A 16793-nucleotide genomic window follows, 5' to 3' on the forward strand; every position below is an offset into this window, starting at 1 on the left:
AGTTTCCAGAAGCTGCCCTTAGCTATAATTTGGGAGGAGGAGGAGGTGGTTTTAATTGGAATTAAGTCTTATTTGTATCTCAATTTATATAAAATGTGGTAACTGCTTTCAGGATGGGGATAAGAGGAAAGTCAGCAGGGATAGAGGGACTTTTTTTTTTTTTTTTTTAACCCCCTCTTTGTTTTTTTTCCTTTCATTCTGCCTCCCCTGTACGGCATTCTGGAGGAAATCTTTAATGTCTTATTCTGTAGAGCTGGAGGTGTCTTGGGCTAGGGAATGGTACCTCTTTTTTTAGCCTCATTGTTAACATAAAAAAAACATAGGAAGAGGGGAGGAGTAGGAATAAGTCTTTAAGGTGTGCGTGGGAGACAGGAATTACTCAAACACTTCTCTAGCAGTAAGTCTGATAACAAAACTGTATGCTAAAGCAAAGACCGGGTAGGCAACTTCAGTGGTATATTAAAGCTCTCTGGAATGGCTGAATTGAAAGTGGGCATAACTGCTGATACTTAGCTGTAGGTATAAGTCTGTCTGCTGTGTGGCTTTGCTTTAGTGCCATGTCTGTACCACTCTTGCAGCTTCAAAAAAGATGGTCCTGTTCCCTCTTCTATCTCTGCCCTTCTGTTTTTAAGGATGTTTGACCCTTGTTGAGGGTAACAGTGAGTCAGTTCAGGAACCTAAAGTGATGGAAAATTACATTGTGGGGTTAGTTTTAGCTGGATTAGTTGGTTAACTCCCTGCTTTGTCTCTCTGTGTGGTCAGCCCCAAGAGGAATGGTAAAATGAGGAGGAGCAGCAGGACTTCCCTTTCTTTGCTTGTTTTAGCTGTGTTGTCAGATCATGCTTCCAGATTATTGGCCTAAAAAGCACTGGGCTGAGAATGACAGCAAAGGAGTTGCAGGAACACACAAGTAAAAGGCTGCTAATTCTGATATTTAGCAGAATTGATGTAGTCCACAGCTGAGAGACGAGAGCATTAGTCCTCTTGTGGCTTTGCATTTCTTGCTTTTGCTACTCAGCTCCCCTCTCCTTTGCCTGATTCACTGTCTGTGTGCACAGGCAGCTCCATTAACTGGAGAATCTTTTTTCCCTTGACACATTTAACTGCTGTGAAATCCTTCCTTAGGGTGACTGTTGCCATGTGAACATGTGTATTTGGTGTGGAGGAGTGAGATTTATAGCTCTGTCACAAACAAGCATTGTCAAAGTGTGATGTACAGTTACAGGAGGATGTATGTAGTCTAGAAATCTGAAGGGGATGCATAGGTGGGAGCAAACAGTGAGACTAGAAGGTAGGTAGTGGTTGTGCATACTTCAACTATCTGTAGACAAAATGACAGAAATTGCACATACGTCTTGACAAAGGAACTAGGCTCTTTTTCTGCCTGGGGAGCTGTATTTTTTCAGCTCTTTCCTTACTTCTTTGCTCCTTGTTATCAAACTCAGAATCTACTGTTGGTAGTAACACCTAAAAGCAGACCAATGGATGGCCATTTTAATTGTTGCAAGGCACCTGTTACACATGATACTTAAAAAAGTTGTGTTAATATCAAGAGCTATTGTTTCAGAGCCTGTATTTATTTATGGACTGCCTGCAGGAATTTTATCTGCAGGAATAGACTGTAGGAATATGGTGGAGAATAGATGTCTTCAATGACAAATTCAGAAGTTCTTCAGTGTTTCTGTCTGGAGAAGTAGAATGTGAAATAATCCAATTAAAACCAGTACTACAGGTGTTTAAATGAGCCTCTTAATTGTTGTTAATATTTGAGATTTGAATGTTTTCTGTAGTAATTAGTCAGTTTGTGGCCTGACTTCAAAAGAGTCTAGAATCTGAAACAGGCAGATCAGGGCCGGGTGGATTTTCAAATGTACACAGATATCAAACCTGTCTAAACATGTTTTGTCTGCTTCTTAAATATGACAAGATGCTTGTCCAAATTTGTGGGCACCTGCATTTACATATCTTGCTTTTTGATACTAAGATATTGTAGGAACCTAGATGACCTCGTTAGGTGATTTGTTTTTAACAGTATTTACAATTCTTCTAGAAAAAGGATGTGTGAAGGTTGTGATGGATTGGCTTTTTTTCACACTGACTTATGTCAGTGGGGAAAATAACAGAAAATTTTTAGGGCTGTTTGCTGTGAGTATTGAAGATCAGCTGAAAAACGTTTCTTGTGATTTGACAACATAGCTATTTTCTTCTTTATGCTAGCCTGTTGACTGGGCAAGAGGAAGATGAGAATTGGGATTTGTTTCTGCATACCTTCAATATTGAATAATTAAAATATTAGAGTGTCTTTAAAATTTAGAATTGACTGTGCAGTTAAGCAGAAAAAGTAACTATTGTCAGAAGCAGAGCCAAGACAGGCTGGGATTTCCCAATGCTAATTGCCAGCTCAAACTTCTGGTATTTCTGGAAATGCCTATTTGTTTTGCTATCAAATGAGAGAGGAAAAGTTTTCAGTTCGTATGGAAATTTCTTCGTTTTGGCCTGTGGTGTAGTCATTGTTCCATAAATCTTGAAGTAATGAGGCAGTTAGGTACGCTGTAGTATGAAATATCTCAGTCTTAACCTAGAGGCTATGCTAATTAAGGCTTGGCACTTCTTTTTAATGCCCAGCGTTCTAACTAGTAGGTTCCTATTCAACAGTTTTTATAGTATAAAATGCTATGTGGGGGTCTGGAACTGAAAGATTGCTGGGATACATTCCACTGAAATTGCTGTGTTCCCATGTGCTCTGGAGTGAGTGAGTGTGTGGGAGAACAAAATTCGGGTGGGGCAACTTTAAAAATAATGAAGCAGGATCTCTTTTAAATAGCTTTTTTTTTTGGTCCACTGAAAACTGCAATTGACCTAAAAAGGAACATGGGATTGTTGAAAATTGCTCTATCTGCCCTGTGTATACATACTATTTTCTTTCAGGGTAATTGTTACAAAAAAAGGCATACAAAATTCATGCTGGCTATAAAATGGAATAGCAGTGTTTTCTGATCACTCTCCCCGGTTATTCAGAAAATGAACTACTGAAACTTGTGTGTAAGTGTCTTTGGATCTTCGGATTCCACTATACAGTGTGTAGGAGGAGACTTACTTTCTGGAATGCACTGGACGTTCTCCTCCACCTCCTCTTGGAAAAGCAGGATTTATCCTCTCTCTTGAAACAAATGTGGTGGCTCCTGCTTCTGCCTCCTTCTGTCTGGAGTTGAGGATTTTACCTTCCACTGCATTTTCAGCATGGGAGCTGTTTGGCGTCACGCCTCCAGGTCTGGACAGAGTACAACTGCTCTAGTCAGCCTGCTCTTCTAGGCAAAACTTACATGTTTGTGCAGAAAATAAGTTAAATGCATTCAGAGGCTTATGGTACGTAGAGTAAGACCTGCTGCCTGTTGCAGTCAGTTCAGTATGAACATCTTGACATCACATAGCGTCTCTTTGACAACAGGAATGTACTTAGAGTAAAAAAGTTACTTTATTCATGTGAACAGTAATTCTTGTGCAAATCAGCCCTCTATGAGGGGGCCAAAGTGACACGTAAGTGATGTAGCATCTGTTTTAGTGATGGAAGGAAAATGTAATGGAGAAAAGAAGTGAGCAAGGACTTAGAGATAAGGATAGGGAAAAACAGAAGGGAAAAAGGAAAGGTCTGAAAGGGATTGGAGGGACAGTTGAAGCTGTTGGGTAAGAGTTACCATTTTGGTATCTGTTCTGTGTGGAGGAATAACTGGACTCTTGTGGGATGCCTGCTGATCAGCTAGCTGTGTAAGGGAAAGCACCTAGCTGTGGCAGAATGCACAAAGTCGCTTGTGGCTTCTCATCACATCGCATTCTGGCAACAGCCTGCAGCGTCTCCAAATGGTTGTGACAGAAAGAAAGGGAAATAGATCAAAAAAGAACTGTATTGTGGTGGTTGAAATTATGGCAGGGGAGCCTGAGCTGGAGTTGGATTACTCTGAACGAACATGTAGTTATTTCCTAAAACAGGATTATAGACAGGAGTGTAGTAGAGAACATCCTGGTTGGGTTCCCAGCTGTGCCTTGCCAGTCTGTAACAAAATGTCATTGTGAGCTACAAATTCATTATTGCTATGGTGCTGGTTCCTTGTCTGTTAAGTATGCATTGTTCATCCACAGGCTGGGTCAATCACGGACAGCTGCAGCCCTGATTAGGTAGCCCCACAATGTCATTGCATGTCAAGTGGAACTCTGTTAAATCTGGTGATTGAAGTTGGAAGAAGCGCTGGGGCTGAAGGACTGTCAGATCAAACCTGCAGGGCTGGCTAAGGACATGATACACAGCTCCTGCACGTCTTCTGATTTCTACCTCCACCCATGTTTGTGCCCCAAGTTACATGAGGAACAGTATCTCCCATTATTACTGGCCATAGAGTCATATTCTTAGCAGCACAGGGTGACACAAAAATGATGACTCTTATGCAAATTTAGCTTGGGTTAAGGGAAAGGTGTCTTCTTTTCCCAAGTGCCTGCTCAGGCCTCTCAACTTTGTTATCCCAGATGCCTCCTCGCTTGTTCTCCCATTTGGAGCTGGAGGAATATTGGAGGCTGTGTGAACAGAAACATTGGTTAGTCACTGGCTGGCCTCAAACACTGCTCTGCCCTGCTATCCTGAGCAGCACTTGGCCAGCTAAACACATTGCATCTGTGTTCTGCATGTGCCATTCTCGTGTGCTTCCTCATTAAAAAGAACATGTAAAGCCTTTGCAGAAATGGACACAACCCCCCACCTTCCCCCCTCGGTTACAAAGCTGTTTTAGAGTTAAACCCTGTAGTGGTCGGGACATTGATCTACAAAACTGTATTAGATCAATGCAGAAGAATTAAAATGTGAAACTAGCCAGTTTGTTGACAGTTCAAGACTAGATCAAGTACCAAAACTAGGCAGCATGAAGTGGGGGTGGGTAGGAAAAAGAAAGGCAAATTGGCATATACACACTGGGGAAAAAAAGATAGTATTTTTAAATATATTGGTAACAAGAAAGGAATTTTTGTTGTGTAGAAACATGTCTTTTGTGTCCCTTTAAACAAAGCACAAAAGTTCAAAGGCCTGTGTTTGGAAGAGTTGCAAAAAAGCAATTGTATTTTTTTCATTTATTTGCTTATCTTTAGTAAGATTTAAATGTAAAGTAAAATAAATAAAAAATATGATAAATTAGCTGTCTGTGTGTTCTTACTGTGGTACACTATATCCTTGCTCTTCCTTTTTGGCACTATTTGTGCCTAGTCTGATTTTTTTTGTAACAACAACAACAAAAAAATCTGTCCAGCTGTCAGTTAAAACTCATTTAAAGGGATTTAATGAGTGGTCTAGTCTTCAACTGAAGTGTTGTCTCTTGTCTTTACTAAGTATAAAAACATTTGCTGAGAATAGGCACTGTAGTATTAACTAAACAATAAAACACACATACATCTTATTCTGTTGGAGACAAGACTTGAGCCTTTTCATTCCGTGCTTATCTTTTGAGAGCCTGTGAATGGTACAAGCAGACAGCAAATGTTTAAAAATAAAAAAAAAGTTTTATCAAACTGAAACACGTGTATTGTTTGCCTTACTCAGCAACCCTTTCTGGTCCTGTTCTTCAAGGAGCTGTTCTGCTTGCTTGTAGTCAAATGTCAGCTGTGTCTAGCATTAGGGACATGTTAAGTCCTTTTCTGTTCCCTGGCTTGCCACGCTTTTGCATCTCCTTGAGTTTCAAGCCATGCATGTTCTGAAGGATCCATGAAGCTTAAGTGTAGAGGAGAATGGCATTCTTCCCAGGAAATACCATGTAGTGATTAGGGACAGTTCAGACAGTTGGACTGCCAGCACCTCATTGAAGATGCCTTCTTTGCTCAAAGGTTTGGGCAGACAGGTAGAGGGAATAGGAATGAAGGGGACTTCCTGTATTGTAGTTCACTGTGGTTGTTATAAGGAAGTTGCTTTTTTTTTTTTTTTTTTAGCACAGCTGTGAGGAGGACTTCTGTGGTCTGAAGATTTTTTGTGTCAGGTGAGATCGATGGCTGATGTTTGTGTTTCACCACTCTGTGTTAGCTATAGTGATTAAGGGAGTGTTTAAAAACTGTAGACCTACGTAGAGGGAAAACACAAAATTGGGATGAATATAAGGTTGAAAGCTAAAAGGAAGTTGCCTTTTGGCTTGTGAGAAAATGCTGTAGTACCACAGTGTCTGTCTTACCGTGTACGTATGCTATAGCTCAGTGTCAAAGGTGTTCTATAAATAACTGCTCTTTTTTTTCTTTTACAGATGATATTCCTTTAATGAACTTTTGAAATAATACAGACTCTTAAATTTATCTCTTAATTGTGAATTGATGCAAAGCTAATAATTTGTGGTCATTCTTACATACTTGGCTCCAACTTGGTCGTATAACTAGCCAAAACCTGATTGGGCGAGGCTGTTGGGGTTCTTCATTCTGGAGAAGAGTAGGCTCCAGGAAGACCTTGGGCCTTTTAGTACCTAAAGAGGGCCTACAGAAAAGCTGGGAAGGGACTCTATCATGGAATGTAGTGATAGCACAAGGAGTAATGGTTTTGAACAAAAAGAAGGTAGATATAGATTGGTTATTAGGAATAAATTCTTCACTCATAGGATGGCGAGGCATTGGAACAGGCTGCCCAGAGTTAACTGTGGTTGCCCCATCCCTGGAAGTGTTCCAAGGCAAGGCTGGACGGGGCTTTGGGCAACCTGGTCTGGTGGGAGGTGTTGCTGCCTGTGGCAGGTGTTTGGAGGTGGGTGATTTTTAAGGTTCCTTCCAACCCAAGCTGTTCCATGGTTCTATAAAGTTCTGAGCAACCTACTCTAGTTGAACCTTCTTTTAGCAGGGAAGATTATCTTCCAAACTTGGCTGCTTTGTGATTCTGTATAAAGATTTGTATCTTGGCACACCATGTAGGAAGCTTGCACTCATGCTGATCCTTACAGAAGATACAAAATGCTCTTAAGTCTAGAAAAAGATACCTCTACTTTTTTTTTTTTTTTTTTTTCACAGCTACTGAAAAAAAGCTTAAGGGTTAGCTTCAGGAAAAGCTATGGTATCCTTGTCCAACTGTTAGTAGTAAAGCTGCCTGGAGTCATGTAGTTATTCTGACACATGGAAAGCTATTTAAGGAGCTATCTTTGTTGTGTTTCTAGATCTAGACCATCTAGAGTTATGTAGACTTAAGCTTTTAAAAGCACTGTAGACCGTGTTGGTGAAAGCTATTGTGGTTGAATGTCAAATTTTAACTACAGCTGCAGGATGTCTTCATCTTTTTGATTCATAGCTTGTATTCATATTTTGTATTCAGGCTGATTATTAGGAAAAAAACTCTTCAGTGAGAGGCTGGTCAGGCACTGGAACAGGCTCCCCAGGGCCGTGGTCACAGCACCGAGTCTGCCAGAGTTCAAGAAGCATTTGGACAACACTCTCAGACATATGGTCTGTTTTTTTGGGTGGTCCTTTGTGGAGCCAGGAGTTGGACATGATCCTTGTGGGCCCCTTCCAACTTGGGATATTCTGTGTATTCTTACAACAGTACTATTCTCTTCCTATATTTTGCTTGTTACATGGACTTTATACTTTACCCTCAAGTATTTTGAGGTAGGAACATCTTTCAGTGCTGTTCATGTGTAGCACCTAACACTAGTGCTACTTGATGCTATTTGGATTTGGGTGGGTGATAAAACTTGAAAAACATAATCTGGAACTTGAGCTAAATTTACTGCTGCATAGCTGTCTGAGGAGTCTCATTCCCCAGATAGGCTGCCTGCACATATCTCAGATGGAATATACGGTTAACTATTCAGAACACTGGAATGGTACAGATGATGACAGAAGCCAGGGTGTTTTCATAACTTTGCAAATAATGCGGTTACCAGTACTTACATATGTGTCTGACATGCTCATTCTGCTCTGCTCGCAGGTGCGTGCTTTTCTTTCATCTTAGCTTCCTTTGCTGTGTGTGGTGGAAACCTCCTAGGAATCTCATAAACTTTGGGAACCTGTCTGCTTATCCAGAGACTGAAACAGTGCCCTTTGAAGTTAGACGAAAGACTTCAGTCTGCTTGACTGAGCTCTGAATCAAGAACCAAAACTAAAATGCTGACTGCATGGAAGCAAATGGCAGGGCTTCCATGAGGCTTGGGTTTCCTCTGAGTCTAGGATAGAAATAAACGCAGATACTTGTTGAGGATACTTAGTTTGACGGGTTATCCAATAGTGTCTTCTTTGTAGGGTCTGGGTGTCTTTTTTAAATTATTTTTTAAGTTTGCTTTAGGGGGTGATTGCTTGTGATCTGAAATAATTTCATTCAATAGGAACAATGGCAACCCCTCAGTGACTTTGCGCATTCAATGTGAATCTCAGATCTATAATTAATAGATCTGTCAGAAGTCTAAGTGAAGCACACCTCTTGAGACTTGGGTAAACAAAGGGATATAAGTAAGCAACTGTGTGAGCTTATGGAGTGCTAATCAATGCACTGCTTGCAGGAATTCACGTGCACCAGTTGCAAACAAGTTGCTATGTATTCAAATTAGAGTAAACTGCATCATGTACGGGCACCTAGTTAACCGGTAAGCCATACAGTAGGTCAGTGAGGAGAAGCAAGTGTACCTCTTCTGTTGTTTTGCCTTAGTTGCTTTTTGTCAACATGCAGTTAACAACAGGGAAAAACACTGTATAGCAATGCAGTCCGATTTGAAATTATAATTCTGAATACAACCCATTTAATGAGAGAAGAGAGGATTTGGTTGAAGACAGTGATTTGTGAATACATACATAGAAGATGTTGAATGTGTAAATGTGTACTTGATTTGGAGGCTGATTTTTAAAGGCCTTTGTAGTATGATGGATTGACCAAACTATTTTCTGTGTATTTACCAGGTGAGGAAGCTGGATATTTTTCTGTAACCCTTCTGTCTGGGACTAAGGGCATCTGAACACTGTGTACAACATATCTGTTTGAGCAGGCTGCAAGTTTCATCTCTCTTGGAGCATGTGTTAACTGCGCTTACTGGCACAGTAAAAGCATACTTAGGGGTGGCATTTTTGTGAATTTGTTTTTGCCCACCCAGTTATGTCTGTGTTTTGGTACAAACAGCCAGTTGCTCTTTGTTTTTTGCTGGACTTGTCACAGCTGTCTCCCATCGTGTGTCAGTGTCTGATGACAATTACAACAAGCAGCAGGTGTGCACCCTGGCAGTTATGTTGGAATAGGTGTTGCAAACAGGACTCTGCGTGCAAAGTGCTGTACAGCAACAAAGCTGCCCTAGGCTTGGTGTTGGGCAGCTTTCTTTTTGCAGTAGCAAATACCACTTCTTAATGCATATGTTGTTTGCTGGTAAACTTGAAGTTGCTCAGGGTGTTTTGGTTTTGTTGTTCTTAATGTAGGTTCCTTGTTTGCAAGCCAGGTCTCGCTTCAGCTGGATTGCTGTGCTGGTTATTTAGCATGTTGTGCTCTCGAGAAGGAGGTTGTGTTATCCATGTGTTTGTGAGGACCGCCAGCTCAGATTAATGTCACAGCAAAGATTTCTTGACGGTTTGCTGTAGTGTTGCACGTCAGCTATCTCCATTTACTCAGATGATGGTAAGATGCATGAAATTAGATGAAGGCTGGATTTTGTTTCATTTATGAGTGGAGTTGCTTTTTTTAGAGGATTGTTTGAGTTAGAAGTCATTTATGTAATGCTGGGTGAACTGTGACATAACGAATGAGATGTGGCAAACATAAGCATCGTTTGAGGAAAGTGGCTACAGGTAAGTTTCTTCACGCCTGTTGAAGGGTGATCATCAGATTCTGTTGTATTGTCTAGGACTTTGGGATAGTGTGTGGTATAATTTTCTTAATTTTTTTAAAAGTATGGATGCTTGCTCAGTTGTTATGCTCTAGGTGTAACCACCAAATGCACCATATCTGCTTTGGGTAGCTGTTCTGTGTTTTTGAAGGGAAGACATCAAGTCCAGTCTGGGATTTACTGATGAGATGAAATGGAAGAACATTAGGTAGCTGTTCGTTAGGGTGCAGGAAGGCAAGTTCAGTAAGTTAAGGTGTAGCTGAAATGTACTTGGCAGTCACTGATGTTTTTCTTCTGGTAGCATAAGAATGTCATCGTTCTGCCATGGTGTATTTTTCCCAATCCATACAAGGGATTTTCCATACCTGGAATATAGATTTATAATCTGCCCCCTTCCTCTCCTGCTTTAGGTTAAGGTCAAGTCACTTTACAATTTATCCTTGAAATGCTAAGTTACCTGTTTCCTGCAAAGTGAGATTCAGGTTGTATCTGTCTATAAGCTGGGGGGGATGACGTAACTAACCCTCTGCTACCTAGAAATTGTATATAGATATTATTTAATGACATATTTCTTCCTGCTCTTTTGCAGTAGTAATTCTTGCACTCGTTCACCTCTTCTGGCAAACTCTCATAAGCTTAATGGCTGTGTTCAGGACAGTGTTTTTATTCTCTTAGATTTATGTTTCTATTTTAACAGGGATAGCTGTTGTTTTCTTGTTTTGTCAGGCTAGCATCTTTCGTCTGTAAATTACTTATATAATGCTTAGTAGTTCCAGTTTTATGAATGTAGTATTGTTTCAGCTCTCTGTACATGCAATAAACACAACTATGAAATTATGTTCTTTGACATAAGGAAAACAAACCAATTCTAAGTAGCTTGTGAATTCACTGAAGGTGGCTATAAAACAGTATACAGCCTCCTTTAGAAAAGGGGAATGGGCACTGTAAATCTCACCATCAGGACTGACTTAAGCTCATAGGTTATCAGCATGAGAACTGCCCAGCTAGTGCAGTAAGGGAAGGAAAAGCTAGAAGTTTGGAAGAAGGACTCAACTGCTCATTTTTCAGTGCAGGTTTCTGTAATCTTTTGCAGGTACTTGTTACTCCACATTTCATATATTTAAGATGAGGGAGTGGTGTGTAAGAATATTTATATGGGGTAATTGTGGTGGATAAAAAAAAAAAAGTGATTCTGCACTGCTTGAATACTGTGGAAACATGGGGGCTGCATAAATTCTGTTAAGGAGAGACAACCAGCTTCTGCCTTGCCCAGCTTTATTTTTGGCTCTACGTAGCTTGAGACTGCTCAGCCTGTTCTGACTTTTGTATGTCTGCTGGCTGTTGTAAACTGTCTCTCGAATTTCCTGCTATTAAAAATCTGTGGGGAGTTAGGTGAGGTGTTGCTGTTGATTCTTCTGAAGATTTGACATTCCTTGCATGCCGATCTGAGTTTGTCCCGAATATGTGATAGGACTGCATGAGGTTTGCATGGACACTTCCATCAGCATGATTCAGAGGGCTGATTTTAAATATGGAAACCATAAATGGCCATGATAATGAAGTCTCCTTTAATTTTTTTTTCTAAACAGTAGGGACCTATGTTCTTGGTGACAAGGTGCTCAGGACCTTGTAGAATCAGATATTTTATGTTTTAGTATCTCAAATGCTTTCAGTATGTTTGCTCCAAGTTTCCGTCAGTGCACGACCTGATACATGTCTCCTCTGATTTCAGTGTGTGTGGGATTTTCGATGAATTCTTTGTTTTCACACACACAACTGAAATGCATCTTCTTTTCAAGTATGCTTGAGTAATCCATGTGATTAAGCAAAACAAATAGGAAAGAATGTGATCTTGCTATATTCCATGATTGTAATGACCCCCCTCTTTGAAATACATCAGTTGTTTGTCAGAAGACTCATGTCTGCATATGCACAGGGCATTGCTGCAGACAGGAAATGCCCTAGTCTGTTGACCTCGTCTCCAAGGGAAAATCAAAGCTCTCATTAAATTTACAAAAAAAAAAAAAAAAAGGAAACCAACTTGTCTTAGTTGGAGACAAAGGCAATAGTACATATAACCTCTTCTTCTTTTTTTTTTTTTTAGTTTATGAATGTGCAATCTGATATTTAAATTGCTTTCCAAACTTTTTTTAAATGCAGCTGAAAAGAGTGAGGTCAGATGTATTTTCTTAAGGCTATGTTATACTCCACAAGGGTGAACGGGAAATGGTTTAAAGGAATGCCAAGAAGCCCTTATTCCCTAACCAATTCCCTTGTCGTCTTTTAACCAGTTTTATTTCACATTGCATGCTTCAGCTGCTGTGAGCATTTCTGGGTTGAGAAGAGGGGAAGATTTCACTGTGTTCTTAAGTTACATCACCCAGGTTCCTTTGCCAGTGGTTTAAAGAAAACTGGCTGACTGGATTTTAAATGCATCTGTATACAGACCAGGTGTGGGGAAATTGAAATGGTGCTGTAATCATCTCTGATCTGTTAGAAGTGTTGGGAGCGATACCTTATTAATACCAAGAAATGGTGATAGTTTGATGTAACAAGAATATTCATCTCAGTTCCCAGTTATTACTACTGTTTTCAGGAATTTACTGTTTGAATTTATGCAGTACAAACCCCATTTTTTCACTTTATTCCATGAATTTTATTTTTTCTGTTTCTTGCTAGGTTTTTCTTCAAAGTAGTCTTGATTTTTTCCAAATCTCCTGCTGCAAAAGTCTAGAAATTAATTGAAAACAAACAAACAAAAAAAAACAAACAAAAAAACAAGGCAACTTAAATATTTCCAAATCCACACCTTTGCAAACTATTAAAAATGAACAAAAACAAAGCTGGATTTCTTTGTGTTTCTCTACTATGCTTATATTTCCTTGCTGTCCTTGCTTTTCAACTTGAATATCCAGTTTAGATGCACAAATGAACATCTCCCTGTAGAAAAGAGAAAATGGAAGTAAATAATTCAAGCTGCTCCAGGGAGAATAAGTTGCTTTCTGGAGGCGCAGCGACCTGTACACAGCATGATCATGGACTTGCTCATACTCATAGGTAAGACAAGTCCCTTCTTCTCTTGGGAAGGTTACTTGTTAGAGCAAGTCTTCTCTTTCTGAGGCTTTGAACAGGTGTAATGAACGCTGTTTTAACATCTGGCTCCTGATCTAAAAAGCCCATAAATTTCTTCATACCCATTGTGGCTGTTACCAGTGGTGTAAATGATGGTTAGTTGTATCTGTTGTCCTGCTAATAGGGCAAATCTTGCAAAAAATATTCATTGCCCTTGCCAGAATGTTGCCACACAGAATATTCAAGGCTAAACCAGAAATTTACTGAATTCCTTCACTCTGTGTGTGTATTTCTTTTACAGTACTGTCTCTTCATGAGTCATTTCAAACACATGCATAAGTGTAAGTTTCAAAACTAACCTACTGCTTATCTTAAAATATCCTTAAATAGTCACATTGGAGATTATCCTGTGCTCTTTCCAACTTGGATATGAACCCAAGATGTCTGAAGTATGACAAAACTAGATAAGCTGGCTAGTAGTATTGGTACAAATTCAGGAGTTTAAACGTAGTAATGTTTTCCTCCCTTGTTATTCGGAAGACACAGTTGTAACTTTTTTTTGTAGCTTATGGACACCTAGATTTGGCTTTCCACAACTCAGCAGCTTTACTGACTGCCTGGCTTAGAAGTTCTCTCTTAACAGTGTTTACAGAAGTCAGAAATATTTGCACAACAGTAATTATTAAAGAGAACTAGGAGCTCTGGTTATGAAATCCAACACCTATAACAATAATTAACATTGAATGGTTGGGTGGAAGGCATGTAATATGCTAAGAATCTACAATTAGGATTGAGTGCCTGCTACATTGCATGAAAACCTTGGTTGCTAAAAATTGTAACTCATTAGGCATGTGGCAGTACCTTATGAAATTAGAAGCTTTTTTCCAGTCTTCATGATATTCATTTTAATTCTAAACTTACTCAGTTTTCCATACAATTAATCCTTATCAAAGCTGTGATTTGTCGCAGTTTGAGTTGTATGGGGAGGCTCGAAATTATAGAACACTTGGTGTTACATGCCTCCCTCCCCCACATTTCTGTTCACTTTTCTGTTTGCTTCTGGGCTGTTTTAGTGTAGGAGAAGACATTTAGAGAGGAGGAAAACAGCCATTTTTTTTTCTGCTTCAGGAGTGCTATAACAAAGTCTGCTTGAGACCTCAGCTACATCTCTAATACTGTTTGTCTCCTACAGAGGTTGGAAGGTCACTTCAGTCTTCTCAAAGGTGGGGACACTGAGATCACCTTCAGTAGCGGAGCTCTGGAGAACAGTTCTTGTTTGGAAGCAATACAAACAAAAACCAAAGGAAAATACATCTATTGTCACGCAGCTTGAGTAGTATTTAAAAAAGAAAGAAAAGAGCTTGCACAGGCATGAATATCATCCACATTCTGTTTCTTGTTTTCTCTTTAGATGATTGTGGGTGGAGTTCTGAAGTATTTCAAGCTAAACTAACTTCAGAAGGCAGTAACTTGGGAGAGAGCTACCATCAGCCTGGGCCTCCATTGTCCTACTGTAACTTTGAGGATGTTTTTGGCACTTCTTCATGTGGCTTTTTCATGCTGCCCTTGAGGCATTGTGCTTACCAATAGATCTTAGTTGTTGCTGTAATGAAAAGCATCACTGCTAAGCCGTGCCTTCTTTCCTGTTTCCATATCCCTTTGCTGTTCCCCACACACTTATTATGTATCAGTACCACAGAGAGCTAGTACTGTCCCTGGATCTTGCTCTGGTTAGTGCTGTTATTTTTATTCTCCCTTCTTGCCATTGCAGTTTGAGTTGTGCTCTTGTAGAGTTTCATTCTAAAATGACAGCTACATCTCTCTCTTATAAAATATCAAATACTGTTGATCGTACCTAAAAGACACATCGTGCTTTTCTTGCGGAGCAACGGGTAAACATAATTTGCGTTATGCAGACTTGCCGAGAACATTAATAAATTCCAATCACCCGAGTTGATGAAAGACTCACATTATCTGTTTCTGGCAAGAATTGTATTGCATCTAATTAGGCCCAACTTTAGAACATAGCATTTCATGAGCAAAGTTAATTACAATGTTTTTAGTCTTTGTTACAGGAAAGCCCAGTGGTGGGGAAAATCAGCAGTTGACGTTAATTTGTGTTCTCTTACTTAATGCTTAACTGTCTCAGTCTTTTAGTATGTAAGCTTGCCAGACCTGCCATGTACTGCAGTTGGTGGGGAGAACATAACTTCAGCTGATGAGAATGACAGGGAGAGGATCTTATTTCCAGTAGCTGAAGGCAGCGTGGTTAACTGTCTAGTGGTCGTGGAGTTCTCTATCTTCAGTGATTCAATAGAGGCAGAGATTTTACCAATTCATAAAAATCAGTTTATCAACTGATCACTGATACTATATGTAAGATGACGGCGTTGGAGTTGCTGCTATTGGTGTTTAGTCCAGAACACAGTCCTTCAGAGATTTCCCATAGCTTCCTCCTCAATCCCACTATTTTAAACCTTCTTTCCTGGTACAGTCTACCTGATTTATGTTAAGAACATGACTACATATTCTGTAAAAGCTGTAAGAAAATAAAGCAACCCTTTCAAAAAAACATCATTTGAACATTTTTGGAATATTTCTTGAGACTGGGCAGTCAGTCTTTAGATATCTTCTATTTCACAAAGTCCTTTGGAAGTAGCAGAACTGTTGAAGCCTGATTGGTTTGTGTTCCATCTTCACTGCATCACAGTACTTGTCGTTTACCCGCACTGGCCTTCAACGTCTGCCTTTTCTGCTCTTTCTCTGACATACATGTAGAGACAGCTCTCTGCAGTGTCCCCCATGTGCCTGCTGGGCATCAGGCAGTGCCTGTTGGGGCTGTTGTGAATTGCTAAAAGAGGTAGTGCAGTTAAATGTTTAGCATCTGACAGATCAAACAAAACAGCTAAGCTTAAACTGCAGCCTTTGGTGGAAGCACTGCATTATTCTCATCTACATAATCTCTGTTTCTCATGAAACTTGTGTGAGCTTATTTATCTTGGAGACTGCTTCCTAGCTTTAAGTAATCTTGGAGTAGGTGTACTGGTATAGAATGATTGCATAAACCTCTTTCTGTGGTGAGGAAGGAAACTGCATCAAATTAAAAACTATTTCAAAATAAATAATTTTGGAACAAGAACAGGACCTTCAGACCTGTATTGCTGAGTTTGCTGAAACTAGCCATACTACGGACTGTAAGTTTCTCTGACACTTGGTAATGAATACCATCAGTGCTAACAGAAAGCTACCAGCTGGGTCCGGTTTTTGAAACTGACAATTCATATCGAGGAATAGGGATGTGGTTTCTGTCTATGCTAAATAAACTTGTAAGGAGATCTGATTCCACTCTGTAAAATAGATGGAACACTAAAAGTAGTGTCACACTGAACTTGTTTAAGAAAGCTACTTAACATAGCTGTTCTGGAGACTATCTGTTTGGGTGAGGATCTGGCTACACTTGCAATTTGAGAATAATCGAGGGTAGATTGTTTTCTCTAGTGCTTTGTGCAATAGCGCTTTCAACCATGACTGGGGCCCTGAAATGTTAGGATAATTTGAACTCTGACATGCATCTAGCTGCACAGTTTCTTGTAAAATAAATAGATCTCAATCTTTTGCTACATGGCAGTATTTTTTTCTGCCTGACATTTTGCATGTTATTTTTATGGGTGTACCTTCCACCCAAAGGGTAAAATTGTACTCTATTACTGTCACTGTTTTGTGAACTTAAATGGCACATCTTACATCCTGTTTTTTGGTGCTCTTACACTGTTGATTGAGGCAAGAAATGAAAGAGTTAAAATAGGATGTTTTGTCATTAAGTTAACCCTGCTTCATTGTATGATGTGAATTTTTCCATATCACCCTTCAGGGATGGAGGCTGCTGACTCTTACGTCTGAAGGTCAGGTCTCTTACATACATAT

The 16793-nt window shown here is 39.8% G+C and overlaps 1 protein-coding gene across 14 annotated transcripts in view; it reads left to right on the top strand.

The window, feature by feature from the left end:
- RAI14 (retinoic acid induced 14) overlaps positions 1 to 16793 on the top strand; it is a 105334-nt gene that overhangs the window by 32191 nt on the left and 56350 nt on the right. The window contains exon 1 of one of the 14 annotated variants that reach the window (XM_072031760.1): positions 9469 to 9589. The exons of the other annotated variants lie outside the window; for them this stretch is intronic. Coding sequence (XP_071887861.1) covers positions 9584 to 9589 — 6 coding nt within the window. The 5' untranslated portion in view covers positions 9469 to 9583. Of the gene's footprint in view, positions 1 to 9468; positions 9590 to 16793 lie in introns of those variants that run through there. 14 annotated transcript variants of the gene reach the window in all.

This window comes from Anas platyrhynchos, chromosome Z (assembly GCF_047663525.1).
Source record: "Anas platyrhynchos isolate ZD024472 breed Pekin duck chromosome Z, IASCAAS_PekinDuck_T2T, whole genome shotgun sequence".
NCBI lineage: Eukaryota > Metazoa > Chordata > Aves > Anseriformes > Anatidae > Anas > Anas platyrhynchos.